General features: G+C 38.6%; 1 protein-coding gene across 14 annotated transcripts in view; it reads left to right on the top strand.

The window, feature by feature from the left end:
• Positions 1 to 12,398, top strand: part of LOC133657486 (regulating synaptic membrane exocytosis protein 1-like) — a 273,490-nt gene that overhangs the window by 200,097 nt on the left and 60,995 nt on the right. For 13 of the 14 annotated variants that reach the window (XM_062058859.1, XM_062058865.1, XM_062058868.1 and 10 more), the window contains exons 11-14: positions 3,937 to 3,983; positions 9,227 to 9,342; positions 9,422 to 9,552; positions 9,733 to 9,904. In XM_062058859.1, coding sequence (XP_061914843.1) covers positions 3,937 to 3,983; positions 9,227 to 9,342; positions 9,422 to 9,552; positions 9,733 to 9,904 — 466 coding nt within the window. The remainder of the gene's footprint in view (positions 1 to 3,936; positions 3,984 to 9,226; positions 9,343 to 9,421; positions 9,553 to 9,732; positions 9,905 to 12,398) is intronic. The other variant, XM_062058874.1, reaches the window with a different exon arrangement.

Genomic DNA, 12,398 nt, shown 5'->3' on the forward strand with positions numbered 1-12,398 from the left:
AAAACGTCAAGGAGGTGTGTCTTAAGACGTAGATGAAAGTGTTCAAGTACCAGTGCAGATCCAATGTTACTATGGAGATCTGAGAAGGTTCAGTTTTTAGTCTTGTTCTTTCGATGTTTAAAAACAGTATTTGTGGACTTCGTGGTTCTGTCTGATGAGTGTATGGATAAAGCTAAAAAAGGTAGAAGGGGCAGAGAAAATCAAGACAATTTTTAATTGGATCCTGAAAGTCACAGGAAGCTAGTGTGGCAAGGTCAACACCTCGGAGATGCTCACGCCTCTTGGTACCATTTAGCAGGCGTGCAGCCCATATAAAAATTCTTGGTCAACAAAACAGGGAATGTTAGTAGTACCAACGACAAGTAACAAACAGTAGTTCTTTCAAAGACGTTATTAGGTTGGTGTGTTTTTTTTTCTTCAGCCAGTTGCCTCAATAGGTGAGTTGTAGGCTCCAAGATTTGTGTTCCAAAAAGATGAATGCTCAGAGCACTATCATTACCAAATATATATATTTTTTTATTGTATTTTAGGACATCCACTCTCTAATGTCTTTAGACACCAGAGCAACATTATTTGCCTGGTTGGGAACAGGTAGATGTTTTAATTATCTGCAAAGCAATGAAAGAAAAGCAAGATTGGTCCTAAAACTGAGCCTTGAGGTACTTCACAATTTAGAGTGCTCTATATTAACAGAAAAATATTTTTCAGAGAGGTAAAATATGAACCACTATGCATGCTTAGTTGCATCTACAGGTGACGCGCAGGTTACGAATGAATTTGTTCCTATATTGTAAGTCGAGTTTTAGGGAAGTTTTTTTTATACCGCAATTAATTTTTCAGTAATTCACACAGTACACAGGACACATACAATTCAGTAGTAAAATGGGTTAACTGCAATAGTAAAAAGAAAACAGCTTCTTACTTTTATCCCTGTGGTTGTCTTCCACACCGGAAGGAGCGTTGCTTAGTAGGGTGTGGTCTGCAGAAGGTGATGAGGTAGAAGGTACATGATCACCTGCAGGCCTTTTTCTACCTTCTTAAAGTATTGTACAAGGCTAGCCTGGAAGGAGAGAAGATGTTTTTATTTTTTTCTTCTTTTAACAGCGTGCAGACCCCGTTAGTATTCATTGGGGTTTATTCATCTTTATCCTTAAAGGCCTACTGAAATGAAATGTTTTTATTTAAACGGGAATAGCAGATCCATTCTATGTGTCATACTTGATCATTTCGCGATATTGCCATATTTTTGCTGAAAGGATTTAGTATAGAACAACGACGATAAAGTTTGCAACTTTTGGTCGCTGATAAAAAAAAGCCTTGCCTATACCGGAAGTAGCGTGACGTCACAGGAGGAAGGATTCCTCACGTTTTCCCATTGTTTACAATGGAGCGAGAGAGATTCGGACCGAGAAAGCGACGATTACCCCATTAATTTGAGCGAGGATGAAAGATTCGTGGATGAGGAACATTAGAGTGAAGGACTAGAGAGGCAGTGCAGGGTGTATCTTTTTTCGCTCTGACCGTAACTTAGGTACAAGGGTTCATTGGATTCCACACTCTCTCCATTTTCTATTGTGGATCACGGATTTGTATTTTAAACCACCTCGGATACTATATCCTCTTGAAAATGAGAGTCGAGAACGCGAAATGGACATTCACAGTGACTTTTATCTCCACGACAATACATCGTTGAAGCTCTTTAGCTACGGAGCTAACGTGATAGCATCAGGCTCAAATGCAGATAGAAACAAAATTTAAAAAACCCTGACTGGAAGGATAGACAGAAGATCAACAATACTATTAAACCATAAACATGTAAATACACAGTTAATAATTTCCAGCTTGGCGAAGCTTAACAATTGAAGCTAATTTAGCTACGGAGCGGCGGCGGTGGCGGGCGTTGTAGCTTTCGACGACGCCATCAGAGTCGGCAAGAAACATATATTTCCCCAAAGTTACGTACGTGACACGCACATAGCGATACGCACGTACGGGCAAGCGATCAAATGTTTGGAAGCCAAAGTTGTACTCACGGTAGCGCGTCTGCTATCCAGTTCAAACACAACACAACCTCCTGGTGTTGGTGTTGCTGTAGTCCACCGCTAATACACCGATCGCACCTACAACTTTCTTATTTGCAGTCTCCATTGTCCATTAAACAAATTGCAAAAGATTCACCAACACAGATGTCCAGAATACTGTGGAATTGTTCGATGAAAACAGAGCAGTTTGTATGGTGACACATTGGGTCCGTATACTTCCGTTGCCGTCGTGACGTCCCACGCATACGTCATTATACCGAGACGTTTTCAGCTGGATATTTCCCGGGAAATTTTAAATTGTACTTTATAAGTTAACCCGGCCGTATTGGCATGTGTTGCAATGTTAAGATTTCATCATTGATATATAAACTATCATACTGCGTGGTCGGTAGTAGTGGGTTTCAGTAGGCCTTTAATAATGGTCATAGCAGTTGAGCGGTTGAGAAAAAGACAGCTGCTAACATTGGTGGGCACTTCTCGTTTTTGTATTATGTTTATTTTTACTTCCCTGTTGATGACTTTCCTTTTCTTTGGTGCACTCCTCCTTGGAAGACCTAATGTAGTGATTAACTGATAAGCAATGTTTTTTTCAAGCTAGTTTATTTTTTATAATTAAATGGAGCGTGTTTGTAACCACAAAACATAACACTGAATATCATAAACCAAGGGCTACCTGTTTATTTGTACTAAAATAGTGTATATTAATATTAAAATGTTTTTTTACATTTTGATTTTAGACATACATATTGAACCTGCCGACTTTCCACTGTCATATTACTAAAACAAAAATAACTGTGCACACAGAGCAAATATACTTTAGATTATTCCAGGATTTTATAAAAACGTGATGACGAAAATGATCCTGGAAAATGTTATGTCATGTAAATCAGTTGTGTATGTTGGGAATGCATTCTCAGACCAGGGTAAGGGTTAATTAATTCGAAATAATACATTTTCACTTTCTTTCACATTTTCAAAGCCCATTGACACACAGCATATTTTACATGACATATGTATTAATTGTTGATATGTTGATATGTGCAGTTTTAAGATTGAATCATATTTGCTTTGTTATGAAACCAAAGTTGAATGTTGTAATCTCTTTCCAAACACTCGCAAAGGGTGTGTAGAAAATGTCAGTAAGTAATCTTACCATTTCATCAGGACTTCTTAATCCCCTCATGCTTATGGAACAATAGCTTTATTTTGCGGGTACCATTTTGCATCCTAAAAAGGGCAAGCCTCTTTTCATTTACTGTGCATGTAGTATGCACATTAGATTTTTGGTTGTAAAAAAATGTCTCTATTTGTCATCTCCAATATAATTGACATCATTTGAAGGTGGCAGGATGCAAAATGCAAAACACTTAAACCTGATGTTTGGAATTTTGACTGCTGAGTTTGATGAAGCACGAGTTTATTTCGCTAATGTTTGCTGAATTGATTTTTCTATATTTACATTTTTACCACAAGGAAGTCCATGCAGCAAATAATTCTTGACTTCATCAGGCAACTTTTGCCCTCAGACCATCATCAAATTAAAGACGCTCACATTTAAGGACATAAATACATGCATTGATCCTATCTTCGCAATGCTTTGTTTGGTTTCCTGAAGCTGGTGGAATAAATTCTGGTGCTTCTTGCATTGACCCCACTACTGCTCAAGCTGATGGTTTCTGATAACAAATGCTCACATTCTCCATTTGCTTTGCAAATTCTCTATACCATTGGAAAGTTTTGCTCGAATGTCCAAAATAACACGTTTGAATTCTCCTTTATGTTTAAATTAAGCATGTATGCCTGCGCATCCACAAAAGGACTAACTTCACAGCCTTTAAATTAGCCAAATGCAAACATGCAAATGATTGCTGTATGTTTGCGTTTTCTGTTTCAGTGATATACCAAGGATCCCAGACACGTCCCACCCTCCATTAGAATCTAGTAGGTGTCTCTTTTGTTGTATGATTAAACGTACACACACAGACATTACGATTTATGTGTGCATGTTTACCCATTATCAAAATGAATTGTATTTTTTTACTTCTGCGCAAGTGTAAAATCAATAACAATTGTGACTTAGTGACTAAGTAAGCGATAAAAGACATTCTATAATGCCAAGACTAAGAGCAGATGACACGCCATATGAAAGACAATTGTTATTTCCCCTCATGGAGGATAAATGAAGGACAGCAGCAGCCTGAAGCCTATTTTGCAAGCCCAGTAGCTCCCACATTAAGACAGTTACCGCTTCAACCATGGGTGCCCAAACTTTTAGCCTCCTAGGGCCAAAGTGAAAATGTGCTGCGGGCCAAATAATCGAAATATTTCTTTAATTAATCAATCAGTGAGTCAAGGAAACTTTATTTATATAGCACTTTTCATACACAGGCAAGTGGCAAACAAAAAGTGCTTTACAAAAAAAATATAAAAAAGAGAAGAAAATACACACACACTCACACACACAGCATTATTAACAATAACAAAACAAAAACAAAACAAATAACATGGCTAGATGACAACTAGTCACCCTCGTGGACATACCATCAGTAGTGTGTAGGCTTGAAATAAATAAGTGTGCATATGTGTTATCGAAACAACCCGGCGGGCCAAATTGGGCCACTGTTCCCCCATATAAACATCCCCTGCTTAGACCGTATGCCCCATCCTGTTCAACCAGATGAGACCAGATGTTTTCAAATAAACACAAATTCGGAATTTTACTTTGCTGTCTACTAGGAGTGTAACACTACGGCATCCTCATGGTTTGGTACATACCTCAGTATATCGGGGGCCTAAAAATGTTTTATTTTCAGGCACGTGACCCATTACAAAATGTTTTCATGCTTTTTTATTTAAAATTACCGTATTTCCTTGAATTGGCGCTGGGGCGGTAAGTAATTTAAAACCTCTTCTCACTCCGGCGCTTATCAAAGGCATGCGGTAAAGGCAAGCATGCGCTAATTATTTAAAAACCCGCTTCTCACTCCGGCACTTACCAAAGGCATGCGGTAAATTTAGGCCTGCGCTTATAAATTTGAGTGTGATGTAAGGATACCATCATGAAAAGCACATTTAATAAAAAAAAACGTTATTATGGTCTTACCTTTACTTATAAATGAAGTCCATGCGCTGCTCCTTCTGACCAAAAGCCTCGATAACTTATTTATAGAAGTCTTCCTTATCTTTCTTCAGTTTTAAAAGTCTCTCTGTCTCGATGGAGATATTCCTTTAATTATTACCTCCTGCTTAGATTGAAAGTCCAGTTTAGAAAACTGTTTTATTTTAGATATGTAATCCTCCATGTTAAAAGTGCAAGCGAGAGGAAAAAAATAATGCTTGTTGTCACTTCTTCTGCAGCCGATTAGTCGCAAGAAGGATCACTAGCGCCCTCTACCACCAGGAGGCGGGAGTCATTTAATGACTCATATTTCACACACGCAGCTACGGTATATTAATAAAACATAGCTGCTTACTGTTCTTTTTAGCATATTCAATAGCTTGGACCTTAAAACCTACTGAATAGCTCTTAATCTTCTTCCCTTTATGTGATTTCAAATGATTGAAATCAGCCTCCTCCATTTTGAAAATTATGACAGATGAAGTGTCACTCGTGACGTGACGAGTTTGACCCGGCGGAAATTCTAGACATGCGCTAATAAAAATAATATTTCGCGAAACGAGTTTGACCCGGCGTTAATCCTGAGCCGGCGGTAATACTAACCATGCGCTAATTATTTTGCGAAACGAGTTTGACCCGGCACTAATTCTAGGCAGGCGCATACTATATACCCGGCGGCAAATCAAGTAAATACGGTATGTATATTTGTGCTAAGAACGTATTTAACACAATTAAAGCAAAGTTGCACACGTTCTTGGCACATCTCCGGCCGGGATTCAAATCTATACTTTCTGTTTTGCAGCCCAGCACTAACACTGTGCAACTCGGTGCACGATGAAAATATTCAGAGAAATTTGGAAGGTGCTAGGAATATGTTTGTATGAATTTTTTTTCTAGCGATTTATGCTAAACGAGGCCCCCCACGAATCGTGAGGCCATACGTGTGATCTGCGTATAGAGACGGAGAAATCGCCCTGCTCGGTATTAAGGCCACGTTTCGATTAATTTCTGGTACAGTAAGGAAACAAAATGCAAAACATAAAACTTCTTAGCTTTTGTGTTAAATGATTTTTAAAATTAGGCGTGAAAATGCAATTGCAATCTGCTGGGAGGTACTGCTACACTTCTAAAAAAAAACATTAAATAAAACATTTTATGTGTGTACAAATTTGAAAATCTGCACAGAGCTTTCAGTTTGGTACAGCTGTGTTCGGTTCAATACCCATTTCAAATACATGTATTTGCTACACCCCTGCAATATACGTACTGTATGCGCTCCGAAACTAATCCAGATAATGGACTTCAACAGTAATTTTGAGCTTTACTATTTTTTTAATTCTCAAGCGCATGTGAACACGTGTTACACAACACACACGATACTTTAGATGCTCTCTGAGCTAACTTTTGCAATATGACTCACGTGACATGACAAACAATGACAGTTTTTGTAAGACCCTCAAACCACATCTTCCCCTAAGTTTTAGTTGAATTCTTGATTGTGCGATCCTGTGCAGGGCCTTCATTTTCCTATACGTACAGTATACCGGTAGTTCATTATTTTTTATTTCAAGATAATTCTGGACCTGACCCTAAATGGTTATCTGCCCTAATGAGCTTTTATACCAACCTTTACATAAGAGCATTGACAAACAGTGTGTATTTAATAGGGCTCTGACACAAATAACCCAGGACACACCCGAACATTTTTTACAAGCTTCTTTCCATTTTCAAGCAGACAAGCTACGTATAAAACTGCACAAAGACAAGATGCTGTGTACACAATGTTTAAAGTCAACTCCGCAGCTTCTCTTGTCCTTCTGAAGTGAATACATACACATTTGTGTTTAACAGTAAGTGTTTTTTTAATCAATCATGTCACTTTCAGTCTCGTATCAGTGGTTTTCAAACTTTTTTCACCAAGAACCACCTCAGAAAACACTTGACTCTCAAAGTAGCACCATAATGACCAACATTGAAACAGTACAGACACAGTAGCATGGTAGGCCTAAGTATTAATTTAAAAACAAGGCAAAGGTTTTATTTAACAAGTATGTTTAATATTTTTGGCCACTGTAACATTACACAAACTGATCAGTAACACTTAGGTGTACCACTACCTGGAGCCCTCATACCACAGTTTGAGAATCAATAGTCTAGTTTAAAAGTTATTTTTTTCATAAAACATATATATATATATATATATATATATATATATATACACTATATTGCCAAAAGTATTTGGCCACCCATCCAAATGATCAGAATCAGGTGTCCTAATCACTTGTCCTAATCACCACAGGTGTATAAAATCAAGCACTTAGGCATGGAGACTGTTTCTACAAACATTTGTGAAAGAATGGGCCGCTCTCAGGAGTCAGTGATTTCCAGCGTGGAAATGTCATAGGATGCCACCGGTGCAACAAATCCAGTCGTGAAATTTCCTCACTCCTAAATATTCCAAAGTCAGCTGTCGGCTTTATTATAATAAAAATGGAAGAGTTTGGGAACTACAGCATCTCAGCCACGAAGTGGTAGGCCACCTGAACTGACAGAGAGGGGTCAGCGGCTGCTGAAGCACATAGTGCAAAGAGGTCGCCGACATTCTGCACAGTCAGTTGTTACAGAGCTCCAAACTTCATGTGACCTTCTAATTAGCCCACGTACAGTACGCAGAGAGCTTCATGGAATAGGTTTCATTGGCCGAGCAGCTGCTTCTAAGCCATATATCACCAAGTCCAATGCAAAGCGTTGGATGCAGTGGTGTAAAGCACGTCACCACTGGACTCTAGAGCAGTGGAGACGCGTTCTCTGGACTGATGAATCACGCTTTTCCATCTGGCAATCTGATGGACGAGTCTGGGTTTGGAGTGCCAGGAGAACGGTACATTTCGGACTGCATTGTGCTGTGTGAAATTTGGTGGAAGAGGAATTATGGTGTGGGGTTTTTTTTCAGGAGTTGAGCTTTGCCCCTTAGTTCCAGTGAAAGGAACTTTGAAGGCTCCAGGATACCAAAGCATTTTGGACAATTCCATGATCCCAACCTTGTGTTTGGAACGGGCCCCTTCCAACATGACTGTGCACCAGTGCACAAAGCAAGGTCCATAAAGACATGGATGACAGAGTCTGGTGTAGATGAACTAGACTGGCCTGCACAGAGTCCTGACCTGAACCCGATAGAACACTTTTGGGATGAGTTAGAACGGAGACTGAGAGCCAGTCAGTTTGTGACTTCACCAATGTGCTTTTGGAAGAATGGTCAAAAATTCCTATAAACACACTCCGCAACCTTGTGGACAGCCTTCCCAGAAGAGTTAATAATAATAATACCTGGGATTTATATAGCGCTTTTCTAAGTACCCAAAGTCGCTTTACATGTAGAACCCATCATTCATTCACACCTGGTGGTGGTAAGCTACTTTCATAGCCACAGCTGCCCTGGGGTAGACTGACGGAAGCGTGGCTGCAATTTGCGCCAACGGCCCCTCCGACCACCACCTATCATTCATCATTCAATTCACCGGTGTGAGTGGCAAGGGTGAAGTGTCCCGCCCAAGGACACAACGGCAGCGATTTTTTTGTTTTGGATGGTAAGAGGCGGGGAGCGAACCTGCAAACCTCAGGTTTCTAGCACGGTTGCTCTACCCACTACGCCATGCCGCCCCACAGTTGAAGCTGTAATAGCTGCAAAAGGTGGACCAACATCATATTGAACCCTATGGGTTAGGAATGGGATGGTTAACATGCGTTTTAACGTTTTAAAGTATGAATTGCATTTTATGTCATAATTATACATATTTTTGCCCTTTCTTTTTTGTGAGTGTCGATCGTCTACGACTCTATGCAGATGTCCAGAAAACAAAAGCTTTGTCCAAACCTCAAACCCAGTCCCCATTGTCAAGTAATTCCAAAACTGAGCCATTTTACTCAGTATGGCACTGAAAACATTTTTTTTAGATCAAATACTTTGGAAAAAAAGGCAATTAAAAACTTGTGTACTTCATATGATCATCTTTTTTACATTTGACACTCTTGAGATTTCACAATTCTTTTTATTTTCAATTTATAGCAGGTTCAAGTTCATTTGAGTCCCAGAAGATGGAGAGACCATCCCTCAATCTTTTATCCCCCACCAGTCCTGGAATGGTTCTAGACGCTCCACGGCTAATGCCAGGAAAACTTTCTGTGAGTGTCTGTTCTTCTGCTGTTTTCTATTTATTAAGTCGAAGGCTTTGCATCAGATGTGTTTGTGTTTCTCCTGCAGGTGAAGCTGTGGTACGACAAAGTAGGTCACCAGCTAATAGTCAACGTGCTACAGGCGCTAGAACTCTCTCTTCGGCCGGATGGACGTCCCAGAAGCCCCTACGTTAAAATGTACTTCCTTCCTGACCGCAGGTACAGCTGTTTGTTGCACTTTAGAGGGGAAGGTATCAAACTACCTGCAGCATTTTTTATATGTGATATTGACATTTTTGCTCCAGGGGTTTGCTCCTGTCCTTGGAATGAAACTGGGAAGTGGCTGTGTACAAAACATCTCTATATTTACATGGCTGTGTCTGTCTGTGCTTAAAATAGTGACAAGAGCAAGCGCAGGACAAAAGCGGTGAAGAAGACCTGCGAGCCCAAGTGGAACCAAACATTCGTCTACACTCACATCCATCGTAGGGATTTCCGCAATCATATGCTGGAGCTGACTGTGTGGGACCAGCCCAGGTCACCAGAAGAGGACAGCATATTTATAGGAGAAGTAAGTACACATACTGTATAAACATACACACTTTCTGTTTTTTGTTTGTTAAGATTTAAAGTTGACATACTATAAGCAAAAAACTCTAGCATTTATTCTGTTTGCTTGAGTTGCTCACAGTATAATTTTACATTTACAAAACGTTGTCGTGCAAAATGTATACTGCATTCACAAGTAGCATGGCTTTTTGAGGGACATTATTACCTTTTATACTGCAGTGTAGTTTACATTTCTAAAGGTTTTTTTGACATGCATTTTTGTGGTAAGGGGTTTCAAGATGTGGCACAGTGAGTCTTCTCTCAGAGAACGTTATTACAGTCGTGGCCTTCTTTACTATCTGAAACACAGATTATTGTACCATATTTTGTGTACTTTTCTGCTCACTCTGCAGACTGTTTACTCACTCACACTAAAACTGTATTCATTTTGCTTTTAAACATAACTAAAGTCATTTAAGCAGATTTAAAAAATATTGTTTTATTTTTTTTCCTCAAGCTGGGTAGCCAGCATCATACTTAAAATCTGCAATCTGCTCTCCCAAATTGGAAGCACTGTTGAAAGGGAATTGCACTTTTGTTGGATCAGTGTCATCCACATTTCTTATGTGCGACAAGAACACATATTTCCCTTTTCTGTGTGTTTTACCCTTGTACAGTCATACCTCTTACTTACTTACAAGCTTAATTGGTTCTGTGACGAAGCATTTGACTCAAAACACTTGTACCTCAAATCAACGTCACCCAATTGAAATCAATGTATTTATTCTATTGGTGCTTGGAACCCCAAAACACAATTTTAGCATGTAACATGCCTTTTAAGAAATATTCTTTAAAAACAATACAATATAATGTACTAACAACTACAGTTGTTGTATGAAGTAATGTTGGTTAGTTGGTTTATTTAAACATATATACATATAAAACATGTCTAAAAAAGAGTAAGAAGAAGCAACACTTATTTAATCCTACCTTTTTCCACTTTTGATTAATTACTAACACATATGTTCACTCCCTGTACTCTGTATGTACACATTTCAAATCAATGCAGTCAAAATCCAATTTTTTTTTTTTTAATAGGTAAGTCATTGATGATGAGATTATCTTTTTTTCGTCAAGTTCAGAATATTTACCATTGTACTTCTTCCTTGTACTTTGCAAACACTAGTAGTTTGAACATGTTCCTAAACTGGATCATATTAGTACATTTTTTCACTTCCATAATTTAACTCCACATACTGACATGCTAAAAGTACTAAGTGTTGTACATGCATGCAAATGTTTTAAAGTTACAATTTTCCATCAGGTTATATTTTTTCTCTTTTGTTGAAAATAATTGTTGTACATTCTTGGGTAGCATGTTATAGTTTGCTTTGTACATACTTTCATTTGCTAATAAATGTCCATATTTTTGAGTTAATAAATAAAGGGTTTGTATGTTCTCTATATCCAATAGCTTCTATATCTTGCCACTTCAGGTACTGTAATAATAATGTACAGCATTTAGCTTGAAGAGTGGACTTCTACGGTACCTCTTTCCAGCTGCTTCTTCGTCAAACACACCATCAGCAGCTTTTCTATATTTTCATTGAAAAATGTCCGCAGTTTACCTATTATTTTGACATTCTTGGCTGGCGTTAAAGACTCATTCTGCTTCAGTATAACACAGACAAGCAGTGATACGCTGGAATTGCTTTGTCCATTTGGCGACACACTCAGTCATGTTTTTGATTGATTGATTTATTTCTTTAATTCAATGGGTATCCGCTTCTTCTTTTCCCCACTGTCCTTCACATTCACTTTCTTCCTTCCCATGGTTGGAAAAAAAAGATTTCTCTTGCTTTAAGCTATTGATAGCAAGTAAGACCAGATGTTTTAAACGGATCTTATGAGGTTCACTGTGACATTTGCTATTCCGACTAATGACGGGGATGCTTGTAACTAAAATTTTTGCTTGCAACATGAAGCACAACAATTAGCCGAGAGACAGCTCTTATCTCCAAACCAGCACTTTAAATATCACCGCATGTGATTAATAAATAAATAAAAAACTGCCAATTGAATATAAATCACAGTGTTTGTTTCGACCGCCAGAAGGTGGGACGCATTGCACAGATATGATATGATAGTTAGTGTGGTTTTCTCTGTGCCCTTCAAAACAAACTCTGATGGAACTTTACATAAAACTGAGGTAATTAGTTATTATTGCAGCAACAAACTTTTTTAGTATGGCTGCAAATCAAGTTTAAAATAGCATCTTAAAGCAAAACATGAACGTGAGTGTGGCGCTGCTAGCATGAATGCTGCATAAACAGCAAATAGAGGACAACAAACTATGCTAGCCAGGTTTGCCAACCGTCCCTTGAAAAACTTAACGGTGCCGTATTTAGCAACAAAAGTACGTGTCCATTATCAATGTGTAAAGGGACACACTTTGTCCCGTACTACCGTGCAAATCAAAACAGTATTTGAACTGTCAATGAAATTATTGCATTTTA

This window comes from Entelurus aequoreus, linkage group LG09 (genome assembly GCF_033978785.1).
Source record: "Entelurus aequoreus isolate RoL-2023_Sb linkage group LG09, RoL_Eaeq_v1.1, whole genome shotgun sequence".
In the NCBI taxonomy this organism is placed as follows: Eukaryota; Metazoa; Chordata; class Actinopteri; order Syngnathiformes; family Syngnathidae; genus Entelurus; species Entelurus aequoreus.